Here is a 25134-nt window from a genome sequence, read left to right on the forward strand (position 1 = left end):
AGAAGGAAATTTGTCAGTACCTATGTTCTGGAGGGGCAAAAATCTTGCAAGAAAACTCCAGTGAATGAAAATAAAAAATAAATGTATTTTTAAGCACCAAGGTGATAAAATTTCAAGTTGGTACAACACTGGTTGTAGGACACAGTGTTTTCTGAACCACGGATGGATTCATATGTTTGCATGGGCCAATATGAAGTATTTGTATCCTAGAGGTACTCAAAATCAACGGCTTTACGCCAGTCCTTCAGTGGTGCTGAGAAGCGCGTGCCCTGTGCTTGCACACGTGCCTGGGCAGGCAAGGGACCAGCCGGCACCGTGCCCCGGGCACTCCGGGGGACAGTTTTCACTGCACAGGTCGGGGGGGGATCACCCCAATCCCTTATAGGAAAGGTTTCCCAAGTATTTTCAGTGCCCTGGCCACTTGTTACATACTAATCAAGATAAATTGTTGGGGCAAATGTGAGTAGGAAGTGGCAGATGAACCAGAAAAAAAAAATTAAAACCTGGTTCTAGGTGAGAAATGAACGTCTTGTCACGGAGTTCTCATTCTTCTGCCTTATAAATATACTACTTCCTTTGCTGTGTGGTAAGTAACCAACTTGCATTTGAGCCTTTTGAATCTCTGGTAAGGTGTTAAAACTCAAACACCAAATTCCAGTGCCGGCGCCTACCCCAGCCGAGTTCAGGGGGTCTCCTCTCGCTTCACCCTCCCTCCCAGCGGTGTGTGGCCACGCGGAGGCGAAGCAGCACGGCAGCAGCTGGGAGCCAGGCCCCGAACAAAGTTTTTCTTCAGCGTTTTTGCTCAGGCCCAGTAGGAGACAGCAGGGTCACACCAGTTGTGGGCAGACTCAAACATATCACTACCCATGTTCATGACGGCAATACTTGGCTGCTAGTGTGAAACACCCACTTACTGCTCCTTCTGGTAGCATCAGCCACCTCTGAACTCAACATGAGACTACAAAGAACACACCAATCCGATGCATGTTTCATATACATATTTATATATATTTCATGTACAAAGTTACATTCTGAACCCCATGGATTCAATAATAGAAATAAATACTGAAATAACTACACTGCTATATGAGCTTTTCTGCTCACAGAAAAGAAGCCTCAAGTTTTAACAGACAGCAAGTTTAACGCTGTAGTATCCATCTCGGATTACAGAGGCAAGTAAAATTCAGCGTAAAGTGTCCAACAGACAAAACTTTCAAAAATTACAGACCATAAAATGTTTAAAATATATGTTTAAAAGATTGAGAAATGTGCATCAACAAAATTAATAAAGGAAACTTAATCTTGTTAGAGGGCGGGAGAGACATTTAGTGTATAGAAAAATGCTCTGAGGTGCAACATAGGTTGTTACAATATGGCATGACCCTGTTAGAAAAAACATTTAATTTCCCTAAAGAACTGTATTTGAGTTTACCGTGTCTGGTTTTACAGAGCAGGGCCTTCACAAGACCCCATCTCAACAGGGTCACTTACAAGAGTGCTAAGTCAGGTTTAATCCTTTGGTAACTTTTATAATACTCACATGGAAATAAATATTCAGTTACACAGCATTTTAAAAGACACACGTTCTTTAGAACAGTTAGTATAATAAAACAGATTTAACATTTGTTTGTTACTAAGGCAGCCTATGATAAAGTGTCTACGCTCTGCCAGCTCTATCTGATCCAACGCAGGAAGACCTTTACAAGAAACGGACGATGCAGCAGCTTCTACGACGCGTTTCACCTTTACCATGCAAACACCCTTACCCAGGCAAGTCATGTGCTGCATATTTTGTGCTCGAAATGTTTCCAAACTATTAACAAGCTGTAGCTATCAAGAGATTAGCTCCTATTTATATGATGCTTTAATCACATGAGTGTCTGCATAAACGCATTCTCGAGGCGGATTTGGAGGAGCGTATCGTCATCTCGGTGCCGGGGTTTTTTACCTGCTTTGTTACCCTTCAAAGCGACCTCAAGTAGAGTTTATAAATCCCGGCGCACTGCGATGACAATAGGGACCCATCGAACCTACTGTACCTTAGGACAGGGGATAAAGTTTTTAAATGAGAAATACAGAGAAGTGCACATGCCTTTTATCTACACCCACAGTGGTACATAGTTAACCTATTGTTTTCTTTAAAACCCTTCCACTTTTAGACAGAAACAATCATTCTCTGAAAGATTTGCAAGAGTTGGCCCACTGAGGTGACTAAAATGGCACGGTGGACCAGATACATTTGGCAAAAGACCAGGTACACACTTGCCAGCTTGAACCGCTCCATTTGAGAGCGGGAACGCCGTTCAGAGAAAACGGCTCATCACTAGTTACAAATAAAATGCTATACAAGAACCAAGGAACAGAATTGTGCGCTTTTTTCTTTTTTTCTGAGAACATGAGAATGTGACAATCAACCAGTGAGTAAAAGCTTTGGAGACTGTGTTTTCCAAAGAGGGGGGGAAAAAAAAAAAAAAAAAAAGGAAATTTAAGAAAATGGCACGAAAAGCAATGGAACTGCACCACTCACAGTGAAGGTTCTGCACAACAGTAAAAGTTTAGACAGCATTTTTCTTAGACATCCAATTTCCTAAGTTAATTCAGATGTGCTTCAGGTTCAGCATACACGTCTGTAAGTTTCAAATGGGTCTTTCCAAGAGTGTTTAGCCAGTTTACTTTCTGAATTTGTATTTTTTTCAAAAGCTCCTAGGCTCTATATTTAAGCCGAAGTACTTTAAGAGTGACGTTAAAGATGAATTTGGAAAGCAAATTATGAACAACATGCTCTCATCGCTTTTGGCATTCTGAAGAGAAAAATACTACCAAGATATTAGACATCTTTAATAAGGATTTTTACTACATAGTTCATGTCCTAAATACATATTTACGAGAGGAACAGCTGTGTACAAAATATGTTGCTTAAAAAGTATTTATACATATAAATCTAACCAATAGACCTGAATGGAGTTTTTCTGGTTTATCAGCTATGATATGCATTTGAAAAAGCTGCCTAAATATATATTTACACAATAGACTTCAGCTGAATGTGTTCATTTAAAAAAATTAAGAAAATATATAAACACATGTTTGCCTGATAGACCAGAACTGCTCCTATTGCATAAAAATGTTTAGGCAGTTTTAAAAAAGTGTTCCTATATTTACTCCTCTGAAACTGTTCAGTTCTCTCACATAATCAAGTCACTAAATTTCTCTGCTAACCCAAACGGAACAGTCCCAGCCTTCTGGGGGTAAATGCTGGATGTTTATTAAAACCCCGCAAAACTTTTACTTTCCAGAGACTAAATGAAAGAGCACATCTGGGTTTTAAAATATTCTGAAGTACAGAAATCATGAAGCATTTAACTCAGGCTTGATACTAATGTAGGAAATTCAATGTAAAAGGAAGACAGTCTTCAACTCACATTTATGGTTAAAAAAATAGATGGTGAGTAGACAGAATGTCAGCCTAATATTAGAGTCTCCTGACTTTCATCAATTTACTCAGTGTTACCTGCTAACGTTGTCACTAAATTTTTATTTATTTTTTTTTTTTTTACTAAATTGGGATATGCGATTACGAAAAATACATTTTGTACCTAATTATCTGGCACTAGAGTTCCTTTACAATCTCACTTGGGCAGAACGCAGTTTTCCTGTACACTCTCAGTCTTTTCTCATGCTCTAATTAAGGTCTCTAACCTTCACACATGTAGTGCCTCATGAGTTTGACCAGCTAGGCAGAGAAGATCATTCTAGTGCTTAGGACATAAAGAGTTAAGACAAGAAAAGAACAAAACATACCCCCTGTTCAAGAATTTTACCATTATTTTCAGCTTTAAATCATCCTAAGAATAACCTTTGGAAACCGAGTTGTTCCATATCTGGAAATGCTCAAAAAAATGCTCAAAATCGCTCGTTATTGAGGGCAGCAGTTCTCAAACTTTAAGGTTCAATAGTGAAAACATGTAATTTTATTTAAATATTGTCATCTTAATTCCTATACAATCCCCTCTTCCCCCCATAAATTCTCATGAATGTAACAAATTAAGCCATATACATTATGTAAGCAAGATTTTCCAGGTTTGAAAACACAAGCTGAAGTTTACAGTTTGCTTTAGCCCTCACTGAATATTTGGATGAGTCTTAATAATCCATTTTATAATTTGTCAATTTTTCAATACTCTGGGAATAACTTTGCTGTTTTACTCAATGCATTATACAGTGAAATGAAGCTCAGTTGTAATAACGCTGAACTCAAGTGAGACTACCGAAGAAGTGAACTACATTAGATTGCTGTGGTACAGTAAAACTGATGTCTCAGTTGCTTAATAGGGTGTGCACACCAGTTTTGAGAAAGGTCCGATTTCGTTATACTGTTCCATGTAACACGGGTGCAGTAAAACAGCACAAGCTAATTCCTGTATAGTTAAAGGTATGACAGATTTGCAATATAAAGTTAAACAGCAAAGAAATGCTTCAACATCATGTAGTGAAACAGGTTTCACAAAATAAAAAAACATGCAGAAGCTTTTTTTTCTTTTTTTTTTTTTTTTTTCCTTTTTCTTTTTTAAGGTCTCCAGCTGCATCTTACAGGCTCACTCACCGCCACACATTACTTGCCACACTATCAAGTGACTCCTCTCAGCTTTGGCTACAGAAGGTTCAAGTTGAAGAGCTTCTCCAAGGAGTTCAGATTCTCCACCCTCATCACCTGAAAAGCAACAGCTCAGATTCAGGCAGACAATAACAACCAGTATTAACACCAAACGCAGCAAGACAAGTGACACCTAGGTTTACAAGAAAAACACTCTAAGAGACAGTAGCTGCCATATGCTCATATAAAAGCATATTCAAGATTATGAATACATACATTACAAACTGAAAGACTGTTGCATAATTATTTCAGAGCCCAGTATTCTGATGGTCATATTCTTCAGTTCTAGCCCCCCAAATTAACTGTAGTTTAAGTATCCATATTCTACATATTTCTTTACTTATAGCTCTTTGAGGCAGAGAAGCAACAACCTCATTTGCAAACTCGCAGTCCCTCCCAGGCAGAACTGGAGATGGTTACGCTAAGAGAAAGAGTGCTAGCATAAACACATAAACCATATAAAGTGCTCTGGAAATACGAGCAGTAATTGAGCACAAGACAGACAATGCAACACTCATGTCTATGATGAACAAGAGGAAAGATGGGGAGAGGTTCTAGTTATCCTAGCTTGTCACGGCTCTGCACGCTGGCACAAGACAGCCTTAAGCCTGTTCTCCATTATTGCTCTTCAAAAGAGCAGAGCAGTTTTATAACTGCGTCTAAAGTCTTGATGACATGAGCTGACTCGCATCAAAGGTGACTGACTAACCACTAAACAAAACTGCACGTAGACAGTAACAAACACCAATACAGAGGCAGCCTTGTGGTACAGAAGAACGTCAGTTCAATCAGATGAAACGGGAATGGACCTACAACTTCAGGAAGGTTTCAAGTCACACTGTGGCTGGTTTTCTGGTTAGACTACTTTGGAGACCTGAGGAATCTAAACACAGAATGGCCTGAGCTTGCTCTTCAGCCAGTTTGCTGCACTGATGTGGTAGCGGCTGAGCTAATGCAGCTCTAGTACTGACGCTGAAGCTCACGGCTTTGCATCGTGCTACAAGGCCAGCAAAATGCACGTTTGGTACACAGCTATACCAGCTCGCTCGCAACAAGCACAGAGTTTAATACCTCACTACAGCGTGGCACAGAGTTGCCTCAAGTCCTGTCTCCGGTGTAACTCCCCTTCATTGACTAGTGGGATGACAGAATTTGGGCTGGCCTTCATAGGTTTTTCTTTGGAGTGTTGTTTTGGGATCTTGGTGGTTTTGGGGGAGTTTTTTATTTGTTGGTTTTGGTTTGTTGTTTGGGTTTTTTTGGTTTTTTTTTTTTGTTGTTGTTAAAAACCACTACAGACAGATTAAGGCAAAAAGTCAAAACAAGGTCTAGGAGTTGTGACTGCTTTTTATGCACTTTTTGTCAAGGTCTTCAGCTGCAGATTCTAAGCATACAACAAAGTGAGAGTGGTTATAGTTCTACTTCCCCAAAAGCTTCAATTAAAAAAAAAATGTTTACACAATAAATCTTTTATGGGGTAGATCACGTAAAAGTGCTATCCAAAAAAAGCAGCATTTAAAATAAGAAGCACACACAAAACCAATGGTGAAGCACATTTTCCCCTTTTCACTCAAAAATGAGTAAATTTTAGTTTGAGTGTTCTTCATGTAATACATGACTGTTTAGAGTCAGTCTGCATATTTAAGCAACTGGACATATTTTCCAACAGTTGGGGACAGAAGACTAACCTTTCAAAGGAAGAATGACAACATAAATGGTAAGGCGGTACATGGCTACAAAGCACAGTTTCAAATAAACCTTTTTACAGAGTCAGCTCAGAGGCCGTGGTCTACTGGGAGAAGAGGAAACTGAAGGTGCGTGTGTGTGTGAGAACACATACTTCTATCCTCGCACTCGCTCAGTAAAGACTACGTACTGACCACACAGACACGCTCTGCAATCGCAGTGGAAGTTATTATATGGTTAACGACCTTTCACTATGAAGAGGTTACAACTGATTTTAAGCTCAGTATTTCTTACCCATTCTGAAGTCAATATATCCTTCTCCACCACTTATCACCAACATTGATTTTAAGGGACTCTGGTTGAAGGACTCTTGGGCCGGTTTATCAGCTGTTAGCTCTGTTCCACCACTACTCTGTGGGCAAACAACCTGACCTGGATTAAAAACAGAATACAGTTTTATGCCACATCTCACAGAATACTACCACACCTGTATTTGGTCATTGGATGACATAGTTAATCCCTAACGATACACTTAACTTTGGATTCTAGTATCTCTTCAGCAAGGGACAGAAAGCTAGCTTTGCCCCAATTTCATCTCTCTAAAGAGAGATCAAGAATCTGCTCAGGTCAGTTCAATGGAAATCAGAAAATTAAATGCCGCTTGATAGCTTTCACAGCACAGGCATGCAGATCTAGAGAATGACACTGAAATAGACTTCAGGACTTTCAGAGACACAACTGAAATGATTCAGCGCGTGTCAGCCCATTAAGCAAACTTCTGTCATTTACTTCCAGCACATGAGGTGCACACAAGCACTGAGAGGGTATTCAACCGGCACTGACCTTCTAGGGAACTCTTAGCTTTTTCAACTGAGATTCTTTCCTTTGGGGGCTTCTCCCTTAGCTCATCCTTCCTGCAGGATGTCAGACGCTTAAATTGGACCTTATATCAATTAGCAGTTGACTGCCGCCTTAATAGGCAAGTACTCACCACAGCACCTTTTTCCCCAGAAGGAAGCAAAGCACTTCTTTGTGACCAAACCCTTTCCCTCCCATTAAACAATACTGCACTTTGGAATCAGACAAGTCTTGTAAACAAAATATAATAAATTGTTTCTGAATGTATGATTTTTTTTTTCCCCACTTGCTATATTTGCCTAAACACTATGTTTAACTATGAGGGAGAAAAAGAAACTTCATTTGAAGCACGGCAATAAAACCTTACCAGGTACTGCGACAAAGAATTTTACAGCATCACGGTGCCCGTGGAAGCAAAGCTGCGCGTGTGCCATTGAACAATATGGTATAAATGTTCCAGGAGTGACTTTGTCGCTGTTTTCATCACCATATACACGTATTACACTCCCTGGACGGTTTCCGGAGCCTGCTGCTGCTTTATTAGCTGTAAAAGAAAAGAAGTGTTTTCTACTTGAAGACACAAATTACAGGAACGGTTATTTGTTAAGAAACCTTATGGTACCATCTAAAAGCTAAAGCCAACTTAGATAAAAATGAAACAGGAGGGCAGCAATGCCAATTCAAGACAGAGCTGGAAAGAAAAAAAGATTGCATGCTTCGTTATTTTAAGTACATCAGAAAATGGAGCAGGATTCTTATTAGTCTAGCATAAACATCAGATTTTAATATCCTACTTTTGGAAAAAATAATTTGTGAAAAGGACTGTATCTTTCATAGAAAATAAGTACCTCTAATGTGTTTCAGTATGCGCAAATTCAATGTACTTAAACATATAATTAAAGACAGTTTCATTCCAACTAATCATAGGGTATCCCCTTGCCAGCAAAGATTCTCCAAAAATAGCCACCTGTGGGCATGAAGGAGCTACCCTATTATAATTCTACATCTAGTTTTTACTGAGAAGTTTTAAAATCCATTAAAACAGAGAAGTACTCATGCTAGACATACAAGCCATCTCCATTCCAAAGACTATCAAAGGAGTGAAAGAAACAGTGATTTGTAACAAGACAGTAAATGATGTGGATTAATGACAAAGTTATAAGATATGGTATCACATTGGCTGGAAGAAAAACAAAGTCTGTATGAAAGTTCAGCTGCAACACAGGATGATATACTAAACTGCTGAGCAGATTGGTGGCTGTTTAGCAAACATAAAACTGCTGCAATGCAGTAACTGCAAGTGGAAAAACATTTAGGAACATACAAAGGGTAAATCTATAAGGAGTGGGAAACAGCCTTGAAGTGGCTATTAGAAGCCTGAAAACAGATTTTTGTTCAGGATCTGCACTTACCCCTCAGCCCCAGTAAACGTCCCTGGTGGAGGATTACAGCTAAAGTGAGAAAGGAGGAAAGGGGAAATGGATAGGTATGACAGTAGAGGAGAAGGATTAATGAGAACCCACCACTCTTGTATTTTGGATTTTGATAAGGTAGAGCTTAAAATTTCAGCTCCTAAAACAGTAAATATCTAATTACAGAAGATTCAATAAAAAGTCACAAAGAACAGCATCTTGTTATAAAAGTTTCAGGACAAAATGGACAACAAAAGCACTGACACTTTCATGTGCTTTATTGCTATAAAGTTTATTATTGATTAGCAACTTTTCCCCTTTCTCTCTTTCCTTTGTAGGAGGCTACCAAAATAATATATAACAACTCATGTTTTCAAGTGCCCTTTTGAAACATCATCTGTAGATCTGGAAAATGCCCTGCTATTGAGACCCAGGGAACTGAGATATGCAATTGCTTATGCAAGGATAGGACTGTTTTTGAAAACCACGAATACTTCTAAGAAGGTTTCTCAAACCCATTAACAGGCTAGCCACGAACAGTTGTTCTGATGCATGAACTAACAAAACTGATATTAAACGGAATAGCTTTAATAGGGATTTTTTCACGTTCACTACTGTTTTAAAACAAACTCCTCCGGAAACATTAAATTAAGCTTGACGCAAATTAAGAGCTATAATTTTTGAAAGCATGATTTAAACTACTTCAAATTCATGATAGGAAGTCTGTCCTTCCTTAGTACATTCATGCAATGCAAAAAAAGACATTTACTGAATGGATGGACAATGTAATGGAACAGTATGAGAAACAACGCATGTATGTGCTGTTCAACAAAGCAGATACAACATGAAGAGTTTTTGCTATTAAATAACCCTAAGATTCCACCTGTCAGGCTGTACTACTTTCTATATAAGAATACTACAATTAGGACAAAGGTGTATATTTAGTTTTCTGAAACTTCCGTCCATGTGTTTTAGTCTCAGGCACAAGCGTTGGTTGGGGTTTTTTTATTATAGTTGTACATTGTTGTTGTTTCAACATTGCATTGTTGTTTTAAATGCAATCAATTTACACACAGATTCTTCCTAAGCTTTACCTATTTAAGATTTATTTTGTCCTTGAACTAGACTGTTCCCTCCTCCTGAGGTTCAAGTGCCCATGTCTGCATGCTTTCTCTCCCACCCCCAAGTAGTTTCAGCCCATGACAAGAGTTTGGGGTCTGTTTTTAAGCAGATACCTGGATGCGCATGATTGGAATTTTACCCAGAAGTTAATGCTCTATTGTAGAATGTGTTTACAACTCTTACAACTTTGAACGTGCCCATTAAAGCAGTCTGTACTACTGCCGCTCCAGTCCTTTACACCAGCTTTGTAATGAATTCTCAAGAACTAAAGCCAATCACATTGCATTAGCAACAATTGCTAATCAAATTGCTTTGCTCAAATCAAACAAAAATCTACTTTGGTGATCATATGGCAGTCAAAAGTAACATTAATTAGAAAACTAAAGCCATTTCTTACAAGCAATAAACTTCTATAAATACTGCTAATGCTCGTAACACCTCTAAAGCTTCAAAGCATCTCTTTCATTCATGCCACAGCAACTCTGCTCAAATTGAAGTACAGGAAATTTTGGAGATACGCTTTTTGCTCAAAATAACTGAAAACATGTACACAGATTAGGTGCTAAACATCACACAGGCCCAATCTGTTATGAACCTGAAAGATTCAGCCTGTCAGTAAAGCTTTCTATCCATTAGCAAGCATCTGAATGGGTTTAATATTCTCTTTTTGTGTCTACAGCATATTGCACAGTGCTATTCATTTATATTTTACTTACTTTCTGTTAATGGAATGGAGATGATGACACCATTTCCTGTTCCTACCCATAAACGATTACAAGACACCATAAGAGCTGTGATTCTCACAAATGAGAATCCCAGTTTACCAGTACCTAAAAACAAAAGATGCTTTTCATCAAAAATTATGAGCAAGAATAGTTTTAGTTCCATAACAGAGAATCTTAACTCTAACTCCCAAACCACGCAGACAAGTAATTCCCCCCCACTTCAAACAGAAACAAGGTAGAGGAGTACATTTCAGTTGTAAAGATAATCTGAAAGGCTCTGCTAATTAAGTTGCAAACCCATACAGAAAGAGATTAACATTAACTGTGAGAAAGCACAAAGCGTATAACAGCTCCATAATGCTGCACAATAAAAATCTTTTGGAGCACCAGGGCAGCTTCTCAAATAAAACAGAAAAGGTGAGTTTACAGATGTAAGATAATGGGTTCTCATTCATTAAAATTAATTTCTCATCCATTAGCACTATGAGGGGAGAGGAAGAAGGCTGACCAGCTAAGCACAATGGCACAGTAGTTACTTGTATCTGTTGTGTTATGTGGGTGGTCAAACTGCTCTTATATAAACATTAAAAAAAATATCAGGAAGCTTATTAGCTTCAATAGCAATAAAAATTTGCTCTTTTGCATTTTCTTAAAAAAAAAAAAAAAGGCAATTTTTCCAGGCAAGTAATGGATTCTCCCCACTCTCAGATTTTTTAAAAAAAGACATCAGTACAGTTAAAAACAGGAAGATTTTAGTGTGTCTGTTGATGCCCGCCCAACCCAACCACCATTGTCCTCATTAGTTCTGAGTTTTTAGGGACACCTTAGACATCAGGTAGGATCAACAGACTGTATCAGAAGACCTATCATCCTCATCATGCTTTTCAGACTGACTTAGGCTTCTACTTCCAGATTCAAGTTTTCACAAAGAGGATTTGACTAGCATTCCACCCACCCTTCGCCCTAGCTTGCAGTGAGAACTGCCTGATCCATAACAAGAAAAGAAAGCTCCAGGCAGCAAGAGATGTAAGAATACAACAGTTTTTTCTTATCAACTTACCTAGCATTTTGCTTACATAAGGTTCAATGTCCACATCTTGTAGATGCTGATACGTGTGCGCATGATAGAGACGCAGGGTGGAGTCCAAGCGAATAGACACCCATACCCCATCACCCACCCATGCCAGCTGTCTCACTTGGCTTTCTCTTCTTGGGTGTGCATCAAATGACTTCTACAAAAAATTAGATTTTAAATTAGAAGATGAAACGAAGGAAAGAGTAAGAAAGGCTTCTCTGTTACTCTTACACTGTCAATACTGGCAATTTTCATAAGTCATCTACAATCCTCTCATTTGCAAGACGACTAGCAGATACTGTATAGCTTAGTTACAATTACCATATGATGCTGATAAAGTCAATAGTAGAAGTGCTGATTCCCTTCCCTAGAGTGTGATCTCAAAGCCATAGTTTCCTACTGCGTCTTCATTTATATATCACATCCCAACCTACTCTGGCGTCTGTCTCCATTTAACCTGGAGCCTTTTCGGTATGAGATCCTCCTGTCACAGCACAAGGTACACATGCCCAAAAAGTGGTTTTCTCCCTAGTTCTGTCAAGCCTTGCTCTTGCCTACAAACCCACCCATACAAAACACACTCTTCTCCACCAGCCTACAAACCCACCCATACAAAACACACTCTTCTCCACCAGCAAAACAATTAGTTTCACTGTTGTATGAATTCCTTCATTTCAGTTTTCCCATACATATCATCTTCTTCACAAAAATAGATGATTAATTGGGTGCTTGATATTTTCAGAAGAGCTGAGCAGTCGCCCACAAAAGGTCTGGCCCATGTCTCAGGCCAATTAGCAGAAGCTGAAGTATTAATACTGCTAATGGCTTTCAGAAACCTTTGCCACTTTCTGTATGTGAGATGCCAGGTACAACACTGCAGAAACACCAGCTTACACACCTTGTATAAACAAACTATTTAATAACTGGAGGAAGAGTACATTCAAGATTAACACTTACGCGCCTCTAAAGTATGCAAAGAGAGATCACAGAGCAGGTTACAGGCGGGTGGAGAACCTAATGAGACATGCCTGCAGAGTAAGCTGGCAGCTAGCCGTATGAGCTCTGCACAAGGACACTTTCCAGTTCCTGGCCAGCTAGAAGTGGAGAACTAAACCCCCAAAAAATTGGCTTCAGTAAATGAGAACTGTCTCCTCATGGCTTAAAATCTTCTAAAACAAGGAAAAGAAAATGTAATAGTATTTCGCAAGACAAATTTGTTTGGTAGCTTGTTTTCTGATGAACAAAGAACTTCTCTGGAGTTACTCTGCAGTTTGAGCTGTTGCATGAGATGGCATTAAAACATAACATTTATTTATTTTGAACACCATTTTAACTTGCCTCTATTTTCATGGCCTTTGGTTGAACAACATAGATTTTGTTCCGGTAGCCACACCAGACTTTGTCATGTACCACTGTCATGCACCGTATCGAGTGATGTGGCCGGCCCAGGTCTAAAAGGTGATAGTTTGTCAAATCCCATTGACCATCTTTAAAAACAGAAGAAAAAGAAGAAACAAAACAAAACATAGGTTTCTATGAGTTTAAAAATATTTTAAAGTACAGGCAAATATCTTAACAGTCTAATTTTTTAGAAGCACTGTAGTAATCTAGATAAGTCAATACAAATTTATGACTAGATTCCTCATTAAAAAAGCAACCAGTTATACGAACTACCAACATCCCAAATGATACTTTGTTTAAAGATAAGGTTGTACAGTGACTCATGTTCAAAACACGTCAAAATATTTTTCAAAACAGCAAGTTACCTAGTGCTAACTGCTTTATTTGGTATACATTATACAGTATACATTACAAGCAGCAACTACCCACACAGCACTAGGCACTTGCTGCTTGACTGAACAGAGAAATGTTGGCCAGTGCATCAAGATGTTTTAGAATATGCTGCAAGATCTTCAGAAAGGCACCTGAATTCTACTAAAAACATACTAAATTTGGTCATTTGACACTAAGTAAAATTCTTCTGTAGGCTGAGCTAAGCCACAGATCATCACTGACATTTACTCGAGATCCTTAAGGATTGTAAACCACTAGAGTTTGAGATGAAAAAAAAAAAAAAAAAGAAGAAAACCGAACAATTTAATCCCAGATGCATCTTTCCCAATATTTGCATTACTGATGTGCAACCTCTGTAACTCTTCTAAATGCTGAGATTTAAATGCCACAAGGAAAAGAACAAATGAGTAGGGAGTCTGTGGAACGAGGTAACAGCTAAGTTCCAGTTGCTCCTAGTTAAGACCTTCCCCTCCAGGTCATTATTCTGGAGGCTGAAGAATGGAGCTCGTCCAGGAGTGGTTTGGCAGATATTCTGAAGGGATGCTTACAAAATTCTCATTGAAATACTTGGCCACAGACAATTATTAACACTAATAACAAAACAGGAAACATAACTATTGAGCGTGATGGAAAAGCAAAAAAGACGATGATCAAAGCAGACTTCACTGCTTTTCGCTATTTAGCTTAGATATTCTCCTTCTCAGAGTAAGGAAAAACTCCAGGAATGCACCAGGACACTGCAAAAACGGTAACTGAAACTGCAACTGAAATACTAAAGATTTCTCAAGACAACCTGTAAAAAGGCCATTAGGGAATACAGTTTCAAAACACTATTTATAAATGGCACATTTCTTTCCTAAATACCATTACAACTTCACTGGTTTCAAGGTCTAATAGAATGCTTACCAACTCCTCGGTGAAATATTGCTAGTGTTCCATCAGCTAGTGCAACTAATACTATTCCTTTTACATGTCTGGGAAAAAAAAGGAGGCACAAGAATATACACCGTTAAACTGCATTTCTCAAAGTGCAAGTTCAAAGCAAGGTATAACCGTTTTATATTGCAGCGTACTTTCTATATTCACGTAAGCCCTAGTGCTTTGATTTCTACAATACAGCTCAAGAGAAGGGACAGTAACAAGGCGTCAAAATCCAGTTCAGAAAACTTGAAATATATCTATCTACAACGCCTGAAGAAAACAAAGGATAACAACCTATAGCTGTTTTGAGTATACAGGTACAAAGAATACCAAGTATACAGCTACAGCTCATTATTTGAGCTATAGTATTTCCAACAGATACAAGATTCCTTTTATTTTCCTTACTCCCCAAGCGTTTTCCACTGCCCCTCAAAGAATATGCATGCATTTATGGCAACTGACATTCTCAATATCTGAGGAGGAAATATAAAACTACTTTGCAAATATTTTAACAAAAGTTCATTATGATTTACATGACATTCTTTCAGGACTTACACAATACTGAGAATAGAATCTTTAAGTTTAATGGCATGAACACATTTCCTCCACTGGGCCACTGACGAATGAACATAGAGGCTGCAAAGACAAATCAGGAGGGATTAAAAGCACTAGGAAAGGTCTACCAGACAGGAAAAAACCAAGCAAAAACCCTATAATTGAAATCCACAATCAAAGGGAAAGTAAGTTTTCATCTTCCACTGAAAACTATGTGTAGACTGAAAGAAAAGCTACATGAGCAGGCAGAATGGTTTTTCACAGGCCTAAAACGTTACCAACTCCCTTGCAGATACATCTGCAGTAAAAAGGGCAACGTACTTTTCTGGCACAATGAAATACTGGAAGTTATGGAGTTATCAGACCATAACTATTTATCTGACTACAAAAAAAAAAAAACCAACCAAAACTTTTCTGCAGATAAAAGTGTTATCCACCAAAAAGAGCTTACTAATCACCTACAATACTTTCTTTGAATTCTAAAATTCCTAAATATAGCAAAGCGTACAAAATTCAGGCTCTCTTGAGGTCATCTGGAACTTAATCTTGACTGGAGACAGTTATCAGGCCTGTAAGCACAAGAAGCAAGTTTAAAATAATTTTTCCAAATACATTTAACAAGATCAGCATTTTCTTACCATCCATTCTGTGCTCCAAGCCACATTGTCGGCAAAAGGCTACTCATTTTCTGTGCTTCTTCTCTCACTAGATCTTGCTCATTTGGCAAAACTGCAATGTCTTTATATAACTCTGACTCAGTACTGAAAAAAAAACCACAACAAAACAGTTAAATACATTGAATTGTAAGAAGATTGTAAGAAAACTTAAAAGTTAAGTTTTAACTTAAGAAAAAAAAAAGTATCTGTTTCATCCCCATGTTGTGTTCCTGCAAACGTTTTTTTTTTTTTTAAAATACATTTTAAGAGGTATGAGAACTATGTACCTAGGGTGGTACACTGGAGACGCCTCTGTTGTATTCTGCACTCCCAGAGGATCTGTAAAGACATGCTCTGTGTAGACTCCAGTCTGTGCAATATCAGCTGTGTCTTCTCCTGTCCCTGCATTGACTTCTGTTGCTTCTGTTGCCTCCTCTGCTGTTGGAATGTTCTCATCTACTGAATTACTTTCAGTTGCAATATCTATGGAACAAAACATTTGAAAAGCTTTTAACAATCTCGAGAGAAGAATTCTCAACTGTTTAGAACAGCCAGAACTTGATAGTTAAAACTTAAGTGAATAGCTGTAATAATCAATCACAATGCAGAGTTTGTATTTCATCTAAATAAAAAAAAAAAATCAGATGAGAAACAGTGCAACCTACTAAAATTTGGGTATCAACAAGTGTCAAATGCAATTTATGTGGCAACTCAGTGACTGATAGCACAGCTTGCCTTTTAACTCGATTAACCAGAATAGCAGTGAAATCCAATCAATTAAAACACACACAACTGTGGCACAGTATTATACACCAGAAGAAAATAAATGATGTTCAAGTCCAATAACCCCACATGCATTAACAATCGTATCACTATACAGCTCTGAAGGGTATATGACAGAAAATATTAAGAATGCCTGCAAAGGAAACAGATTCATTTAAATCTCTATTAAGACTCTCTAAGATTTAAGGCTTATATCCATCTACATTCTCTCTAGTCATCTGTCAGCAAGATCTACATTTCAAATACCGAATAACTTAAAAGCTCTCTTTAGACCACGCACAAGATACATTCTTTCAAATACTTTTGAGAACTGTGTTTAACATCTCTCCACAAAGTTTTCAGCTAGGAATACACAGTGCAAGTACGTCAGACTTATGGGCCACTTCGCACAGAGTACCTCACTGCTTACAGCCAAGCTATTCCGTTAGTACCCGTACCATTCATTTCTCAGTTACACCTAACGGTGTTTGGCCAGCTTTGGCACACTTGTAAGATTTTCATACCCGACTGTTTATCTGTCATGGGTGAGCCACCGTTTGCATCGTGAGCTACAGGTGCTCCTGTGACACCCTCTGCAGTGCAGCCGACCACGGTTATTCCTCCCAGCAAGCTGTCGGTTTCCGCAGAGCTGTTGCTCGTCATGCTCCCACACAGAGAAGACTTGTCCACTTGGCTGGGATCTGCTTCTTGAGACCCTTCTTCTCCCGCAGGATAGTCTGTCTCCCTTGCCCCTGGAAGAGATTCAACTCACATCTTTCTTGTGGGCATAAAGAGGAGTCACTTTTCTATCTAACAACAAACTAAGCTTTCAAACTGAACGAACCCTCCAGCAACTGAGATTTAACACGCAGATACCCATCTACAAGCTTATTTTAACATGATCAGCAGACATTAAAGATGCCGTCACAAAGCTCAAAAAGCAAAAGCAGTATCTGCACATCTGAATGTCATACGCTGTATTCCAATATGCAGTTTTCCAACTAGTTTATTTCTATTTCAAATAATTTTTCTATTGAAATTAGATTTCGTAACGGTGCATATATGCAGGGATACCTTTCTACATCTTTATGAAGAATTTAAATGCAATAAATCTTTTGTTCTGGGAGAAAAGCTGCTTTTCTCTCATACAACCCTCTCGAATATTTTTAAGATTTAAAATATTATTGTTGGTTTCTTGAAATTTTTATCTTATCTTACTATATTTATGCTGGTTTGATTTTACAAGTTATACATAGTTTCAATGGAGCAAAACCTCAGACTTCACTGCAAAGAGATTTCTTCTGAGCTCACTAAACAAGACTACTTCACCAGAACTAGCGCTGCAGACTTCTGTAAGTGTAAGTCAAGAAACAAGAAATTCAAAAGCACAATTAGTTTTTCTCCAGAATCATAATATCCTCCTAATTAAACTTCCCTCAGTGCACTCTCAACATACGCTCCCAAGGTAATAAGGATTCCTCTCTAGGAAGCTCCAAGACTTGCTACTTATCTTCAAGAGACTGAAGAGGTCTAAAAAACCAGCACATTTTTCTTTTGTGATGTTCACAGTTCCATAAAACATTGGCACTATTGCACAATTTATAATACAGCAGACAAAATAGTTGCTCCTGGTGACTGATGTCTCTTTACCTTTGAGTTAAAATAGGTAAAGAGCCAACTGAAGAGTGGAACAGTAGAATAGAAATCCAATAGTTTTCCCTCCAACTAAACACCTTCTATTGCTGTGGTTACCGTAACACTTTATCACACTAATTAACAAATATTTGGCTTTTCATTGTGTAAGAAAATCCAAATACGATACAGTTAAAGCCTGAGCTAAAACATCACAAGTCTTTACCTGGTACGCTAGCGATACAAAGCACATGAGAATTGCAAACAATGAAACTGTCCAGAATATTTCCTGGTTGATTAGCATCGATGATGATAACTTTTGTAGCAGAATGCGTGCTAGTACAGATCCAAACTAGACTGGATAATTCTTCCTGATGTTTCAGCTCCTTCTGCTGGTCCTGAAGGAGAATAAAGGCAGAAGTGAACAACAGGAAGGTGGAAAAGAACTATTGCATTTGATCTTGTATGTTCTTACATTATCAACTTCAGAAATATACATAAATGTGTGTTAAGTTCAATATCTTTAATGCCATTGTAACATTACATGTATTAACTTGTTCTCTACGTACGTGGAACATAAAGCCCCTCATATTTCATACTTGTGTAAAAAACTATAGAAAAGAATTACACCGCACAGTTATGCGGTCAGACAAGTATAAAGCTACAGAAGGATGCTATTTACGTGCCAGCTACCATACTTGGTATCGCCACAGATTAAAGTACGTAAAGTCCCCAAGCACTTCAAAATTAAGCCTTTGTTTCTGTGCCCCTAATACAAATTCCATTCATTGCTTCTTCATGAAAACATGAAGACTAACACATTTTTAAACAACTGTACGGACACCTAAGAAAGCTTTTTTTTAAATGGCAGTCAGAACGATTCTGTCACCAATGTTTTTTAAAGCAGGCAGCACTGGTATAAGCAGTGCATCATTTTGATATAAAATTGATTTGTTTCTCAGATTTGCCAACAAGCTGGCACACAGGAATCACACAAATTTTGTAGATGGATTCAATAACTCAAATATCTTGGGTTGATGACTACCCAAGAAAGAATTATTCATTACCAATAAACCCAATTAAAAAATTTATTATTAATCTACATATAGACAGTAAAGATGTTTAACTATAGAAAATACTTAACATGCCTTACTGTGATCTTACCTTGAGCTCCTGGTCTAGTTTATCTAAGCTACTTTGAGATCCTGTTTGCTGCTTGTTGCCGTCTGCGTCCATACCAGTCACATCATTGTAGAATACACTGGCACCAACCACAGACCCGCCATCCCGTGTTTTCCCCCCTGAGAGGTTTACCCCTACAGCACACCACAGCTTGAAAGAAAAAGAAACACTTCACTTAAACATTAAGCTAAAAAAAAAAAAAGAAGATACCCCTATTGTTACATATACTGAATTAAATCAATATTATTATATATCTGCAGTCCATTTTAAGGAATTGATGAAGACTGAAGTCATGTACATTTCTACTGAAGCTTGAATTCCAATTCCCCTGTGCTTTAAAAAGAAACAACTTCATTTCAAAAGGAAAATAATCGTGTCTAAAATAAAAATATTTAAGCTATAGGTCGTCCAGTTCTCTATATCATTGGTGTAAGCGTCCTACCTTCATAGAGGTATCCTTCTCATCTAAAGGTCTCAGGTAAACAGGTACAGGCAAGTTCTTCATCTTATTGTCAACCTGGCCACCATTTGCCACCTAGGCAAAAAACAAACAAGCAATCAGAAAAGCCTTCCCCTTTAAAAGAGGTTTACAGTCTTTGGGCTCAGCTGATCAGACTTTGTTAAACACGATTAAGAATTCTGCATTGTGTTTTTTCTTAGAAAGGCTTTTTTAACTGCAAAAGTTCAACAAAAAAAATGCTGTAATCACTCAAAACACAAGCTGTGAAATTATCCTCTGTTCAAATTTCACAAAACACAGAGTTGTTACCACTACATTTGAAAATATAAGCATGATACCTGTTTGTACTTCTGAGGTAGACTCCAGCCAAATGCTTGCACTCTACCATCCTCTTTCTGAACGTGTGCTTTCACTTGGCGGTACTGCTCCCTCTTCTGCTCTCTGCGGGAGGCTAAACTGGCTTCGGTTCTAGGGAAGAATCATTATTAAAGAACCTGTTATTTATGCTCTTTAGAATTCTTTCTGTAATGGGAGTTGTTATTAAACTCAATAGACAAGATCTCTGTGGAAGCACTGGGTTACCACAGAGATCACTGGTTTTTCACACAGCAGCTACAGAAAGCCAAGTTTCCCATGAGCTATTTCTAAGGGACCCGTGAAAGACAGGCAAAACCAGAGAGTCTATTGTCAGTATTCTTAAAGAAAATTAACTTGGGTTATGTACCTCTACTAGAAGCTTTACGAGTTGTAAAGAAGCACAGGAGGAAAAAAAAAATTACAGATACTTGATAGTCTGACTGGTGTTATTCCATTTTTCCACTGAACTTAAAGTGAAAGTATCTGTACAGTTATTGCTGAACTACAACACTTGCTTATAAAAGTGTACCAAGTGCTGCCTCCTGTGCCTGAAAGCACTTTTATAAAAGCCAGTGACATTTGCCAAATAGAGTACTACTGCCGGGAACCCAGCATACGCATCCAGTGCTGTGCATTTCAGGCCGCACTATGTTGATTTCTTGCGTATCAACACTCATTTCAGGAGAACGTTATACCTATACTTGGCAGTATGCTATTTATCTCAGGGGATTAAGAGAGTAAATACTCGATAGAGCATATCTAGTACTGTAACACCAAAATGACTTACTCTTCACTGAGGAATTCAAAGGCTTTAGATTTGTCACTAGGTAATTGAGATAAGGTGCTGCTTCTTTTCTTGACTGATGGAGTAATATGCGAGGTTGGAGCATTGTATTTAACGTTGACAGGAGGTTCTGGTTTCTTAGCTGTATTGCTAGATGAACTGAAGAGCCTGCTAAAACTAGAAGAAAAGAAAAGAAAGATGAGAGTTAAGATTTGTAAGATACATCCAAATTAGACTATGCAGACAAAACACTGCATATGCTAGCCTGCTCAAGCCAGTTAGACTAAGAAACTGGAGCCCAACATAGCAGCAGCCACTGCACAGTCAGCAACACTCCCAAAGCACTGAAACTCACGTCAGTAAGAAAAATTGTTAAAGAATTATCATCCCGTTCGTTTATCAGGTTTAATGGGATCTTCATCTTGAATGAAGATCTACAGGGAACCAACAAAATGAGGATGTGAACGTCACACCCGCTAGAAAGTTTTACGAAGCATATTAGTTCATGCACTGAGCACTTTAAAAGCCCCACCATTTTCTAGGCTAAAAGATAGAATAGTTATTAGCAAACCACAACATCAAAAGGATTATTTGACAAATATCTTATTGTGAATAACACTGGTTTAGATTTAAGGAGCTTGAAGTTAGAAAGAAAAATTTAACAATCAGTAAGTGGTACTTCACAGAGGAAAAGGAAGATGAAATAAATGCAATCCATTCAAGTTTCTATTTTTCATCATAAAAAAAAAATCCAGAAAAATGTTCAGAACAAGAGCCCTGGTGCATATTCAGCTAGAAAAAAATTACAGCACTTTGGCATTTAACTTCACAAAGTGCACAGCCATTCACTACGCAATGCAGCTTACGATACATTTTGTCTTCAAGAACAGTCTTACCGAGCTGGCATGCTAGGTAACAAGAGGAGAACAGTTAAGACATCTTAATCTGCCAAAAGATAATTAGCTAACACACAAAAATGTGCCAGCTAATTGGTTAGGGTCTTTTATTTATTTTTTGCCAGCGAGTTGCATTTCAATACTTACAACTGCCAAATGCTTGATCTCTTCTTTTCTTGCATGGCTGGATTTTCTCTTGATGCTCTACAAGAAATGAATTCCAAGTTTACTGAGTAAGCATTAATTAAGAAAAGGAAAGGAACAAACAGTGTGTAACACTTATTTAAAAAAAACAGGATAACATATCAAAAATATCAAAGCTTACTTCTTCACATTGCCACTTCTTTTCTGATCAGCGCACAATATTGAAATTCTCACTAGATGAACTGAAGTCACATAATAAACATCATCCACATTTATTTGTATCACAAGCACAACTGGGGACTGCTTTTCAGACAGAAGACACAAATCTGTGTAACACTGCAGTGAAAACAACTAGAAGAACGCAGCCAATAATTTTAAGTTCTTCTGCCTCCTGTTTTTTTTAATATTTTAACCACTGCCTCTTATTTTAAGACCTCTTATTCTTCAACATATCATTAAATAAATTATAAAAGTGATTGTTCCTGAAGCCATAGATGCATTAACAGAGATACGAGAGGATTTCTACAGGAGACCACAGCTACAGAAAAGCAAAGAATGTCTGCTTGGGAATAAGTATTTTTCCTCTCACAGGCTCAGAGCTGAAGTGGCTCACAGGTATTGAGGACAACAGAAAAAATTAAATGCCATTGTTACACCTGACCGGCAGGCGGCACCAAGTGACACCGTTACCTCTGGACGGGACACGGCTCGGGGGGATGTGACAAGAACAAGCTGGGCTGAGGCCAGGGGCAGGAGACTTTTGTTTTTAAAAATCATACCTTCCAGACAACTCAATATTCAGGATGCAAATTAGACTGAAACACCACCTTTATTGCTTATATTTAACAAACCTTGTGCAGTTTTAAAATTGTGTTCTCTCCTGAACAAGCCAAGTCCCAACAAATGGCTTACACTCAATCCGAAGACTGTACGGTATTCCTGTTTTGACCTCCCAGCTGACAACTGGGCCCACTGCTTTGAGGTATGGGCACACATACACACAGGAACGTTTCCTGCCCACCAATTAATTGTTATTTACAATTACCAAGTTTTGTAACTGTTCCAAAATACACACATTTCTTCAAGGGATGCTTATTTCACATCATATGAAGTACTACATCTTCACTGAGGTCTCACCAAGAACCCATTTGGACAGGGTAAGTTCTATGCTCATAACTTGAAAATAAAGCTATTCATGGGCATGCAGGGAGACAAGCAAAAGGGCAATTAAGGCCTCATAAGCGAATGTACTGACCAGATCCCTCTGCAGCTAAAAATCAAAAGCTTGTAAAATCCAAGGAGCTCTATCAAAGATTTTAAAAGAGCCGGTTACCTTATCATCTCCGTCCATCGGACAGCTTCCTGAAGCTCCATCAACCTCTCTTTATACTGATTTCTTTCCATCAGAACACGGGCCATTTCAACACGAGTAAAACGCTTCCGCTGAGCGGTGGGGACATCACTCTGAACACACAGAAAAGCAAACATGGGACAAACAAAGGAGCACAGTAGGGCCTTGCAGAGTCAGCCTCTGCCTTCCCGTAAGAGTCAGTTTAGGGCACAATTCCAGGTTCCAAATCATTTGGGCCTTTGTAAAACTAACTCAATTTTACCTTCCTCTCCTCCCATCCTTTGTATGTAGTATAATCTGAATAAAAACAGTTCTTCAAAAAGAATGTGACACACAATAAATAGGCAGAGAGGAAAAAGAAAACCAGACATGGTCAGTTTAAGTTTACTTGTGCTCTTTAGATCTTCTATATTTTCTATACGTGGACGAAGTTTACCACCACTTATTAAGCAGTAAAGTTTAGTAGCACTCCCTAAATGCATGTGAACTTCTAATGTCGCACTGTGAATTATACATACAAAAATAAACACACACACAAACACCTACATCATCATCATCTTTAGCTTTCTGTCTTGCTTCCTCTGCTTCTGCACGAGCTCTAAATAGAAAACAAAAAATAGCTGCATTAGATACCACAGTGGTATTTTTTTTTCTTTCTTTTTCACAACCATAGAATTAAACTTACTTTCTCAGCTCTTCTTCCAGTTCCTTATTCTTCTCTTCAAGCTTTTGTTTTGCTTGTTTTACAGCCTCTAATTCACCTTGTAGTACATCCTTCTCACAGGTCAATTCATCCACCTTTGCTATCAAATCATTCTTCACTACATTCAGTGCATTTCTACACAAACATTAAAAATACACCGTTACAAGGATGACTATGGTCTCAGTAGTTTAGCTTCAGCCTGATTTTATTCTTCAAGACTTACAAATTTCTTACATAGAGCTGCTGTAAAAAGATACAGCTTTCTAAAACGAGTCAAACCCTCTCCCCCCAAATCTCAAATGCTCAAGCGCATTCACACCTCTGTATTACAAGAAAGTACTGATAAAGCAGAACAGTTTGCTTAGAGGTTGAATTCCTCAACAGTGCTCCAATGGATTAGCTTCTGCAATTACTGCCGTGTTTCTAACAAAGAGGCAGGGCGTTGATCTCATTAGGACACGGCACTGCATTTCTTGTAGCCTTACAAGGATAAAAGCAGCTTTTGCTTCTTAGGTCCTTAATTTCTAGAAGGATACCAACTAAGCTATGTACTTAGCCAAATCTACATACAAATTCAAAATACTTATACCACCACTACTCTCAGAACTGAGAGCACATTTGAATAGTTTCAACTTTCTGGGTATGAAGATATTGAAGATATAACAAAAAAACCAGAGGTCAGTATTTTTTACATACACATTCTGACTTACTTTGTCTCCAACAGCTGAGTGTTTTCCAAAATAAGGTTTTCAACTTCACGACCCATTCCTTTCCAAAGGAAACAAACACATGAAATTAACAGATAAAATTGATGTTATTGTCTTTGGTTTTTTTTCCAAAACCTATGTTTTGCCATTGTCTAGAAACAGTTGAATTTTAAGTATGACAAACTTGGCAAAAAAGCTACGAGCTATCTGAAGTTTCAGGAGCGACCTACTTTCTAGAGTTAGCTTTCCCCTCCACCTTCTTCCCAATCTGCCTTCAGTTAAAGCCTGAAGACAACCCTGGCTGACCACTGGCTAGTGCTGCCTCTACCTACTCTATGTATAATTTTGAACAGGTTACAGTACTAGTAAGTCAAAAAACAAGCATAGCATTACTGGGGAAGTATTAGTCCACAAAAAGTTAAGTTTAAAACACTTGACTGTCTTTTATACCATGTTAGATGCAAAAGTACATCAGCTACAGACACAAGACATGCTGAATTATAAAGCTCAGACTGTGAAAGCCCTGCAGATTTCCCAGAGCAGAGGGTACCTTACCAAAGAAATTATGGTCTTTAAAGGCCATGCATTCCATGTAGAGCAAAAACAAGAACAAGAAACATTTCATGTAAGGTGTAGTATGAGCGAAGAGCAATAAAAGATTTAGACTTATGAAGTAAGAGTGAATTAAAACAAAGCCACCACCA

At 38.2% G+C, this 25134-nt stretch overlaps 1 protein-coding gene across 10 annotated transcripts in view; it reads right to left on the minus strand.

The window, feature by feature from the left end:
- Positions 1 to 983: 983 nt before the first annotated feature.
- The window catches only part of SPAG9 (sperm associated antigen 9), a 64567-nt gene continuing 40416 nt past the window's right edge, over positions 984 to 25134 (minus strand). For 3 of the 10 annotated variants that reach the window (XM_054221605.1, XM_054221608.1, XM_054221613.1), the window contains 23 exons: positions 24434 to 24491; positions 23706 to 23858; positions 23567 to 23618; positions 23003 to 23133; positions 21673 to 21729; positions 20633 to 20806; positions 19827 to 19956; positions 19471 to 19563; positions 19011 to 19178; positions 18073 to 18244; positions 16739 to 16966; positions 15740 to 15935; positions 15435 to 15557; positions 14797 to 14877; positions 14227 to 14294; positions 12865 to 13013; positions 11512 to 11683; positions 10443 to 10556; positions 8605 to 8643; positions 7560 to 7736; positions 6629 to 6766; positions 4601 to 4708; positions 984 to 2039 (listed from right to left, as the gene is read on the minus strand). In XM_054221605.1, coding sequence (XP_054077580.1) covers positions 1975 to 2039; positions 4601 to 4708; positions 6629 to 6766; positions 7560 to 7736; positions 8605 to 8643; positions 10443 to 10556; positions 11512 to 11683; positions 12865 to 13013; positions 14227 to 14294; positions 14797 to 14877; positions 15435 to 15557; positions 15740 to 15935; positions 16739 to 16966; positions 18073 to 18244; positions 19011 to 19178; positions 19471 to 19563; positions 19827 to 19956; positions 20633 to 20806; positions 21673 to 21729; positions 23003 to 23133; positions 23567 to 23618; positions 23706 to 23858; positions 24434 to 24491 — 2846 coding nt within the window. In that variant the 3' untranslated portion in view covers positions 984 to 1974. Of the gene's footprint in view, positions 4709 to 6628; positions 6767 to 7559; positions 7737 to 8604; positions 8644 to 10442; positions 10557 to 11511; positions 11684 to 12864; positions 13014 to 14226; positions 14295 to 14796; positions 14878 to 15434; positions 15558 to 15739; positions 15936 to 16738; positions 16967 to 18072; positions 18245 to 19010; positions 19179 to 19470; positions 19564 to 19826; positions 19957 to 20632; positions 20807 to 21672; positions 21730 to 23002; positions 23134 to 23566; positions 23619 to 23705; positions 23859 to 24433; positions 24492 to 25134 lie in introns of all 10 variants that reach the window. The other 7 variants (XM_054221609.1, XM_054221611.1, XM_054221614.1 and 4 more) reach the window with 3 other exon arrangements.

Source organism: Rissa tridactyla, chromosome 15 (assembly GCF_028500815.1).
Source record: "Rissa tridactyla isolate bRisTri1 chromosome 15, bRisTri1.patW.cur.20221130, whole genome shotgun sequence".
Lineage (NCBI taxonomy): Eukaryota > Metazoa > Chordata > Aves > Charadriiformes > Laridae > Rissa > Rissa tridactyla.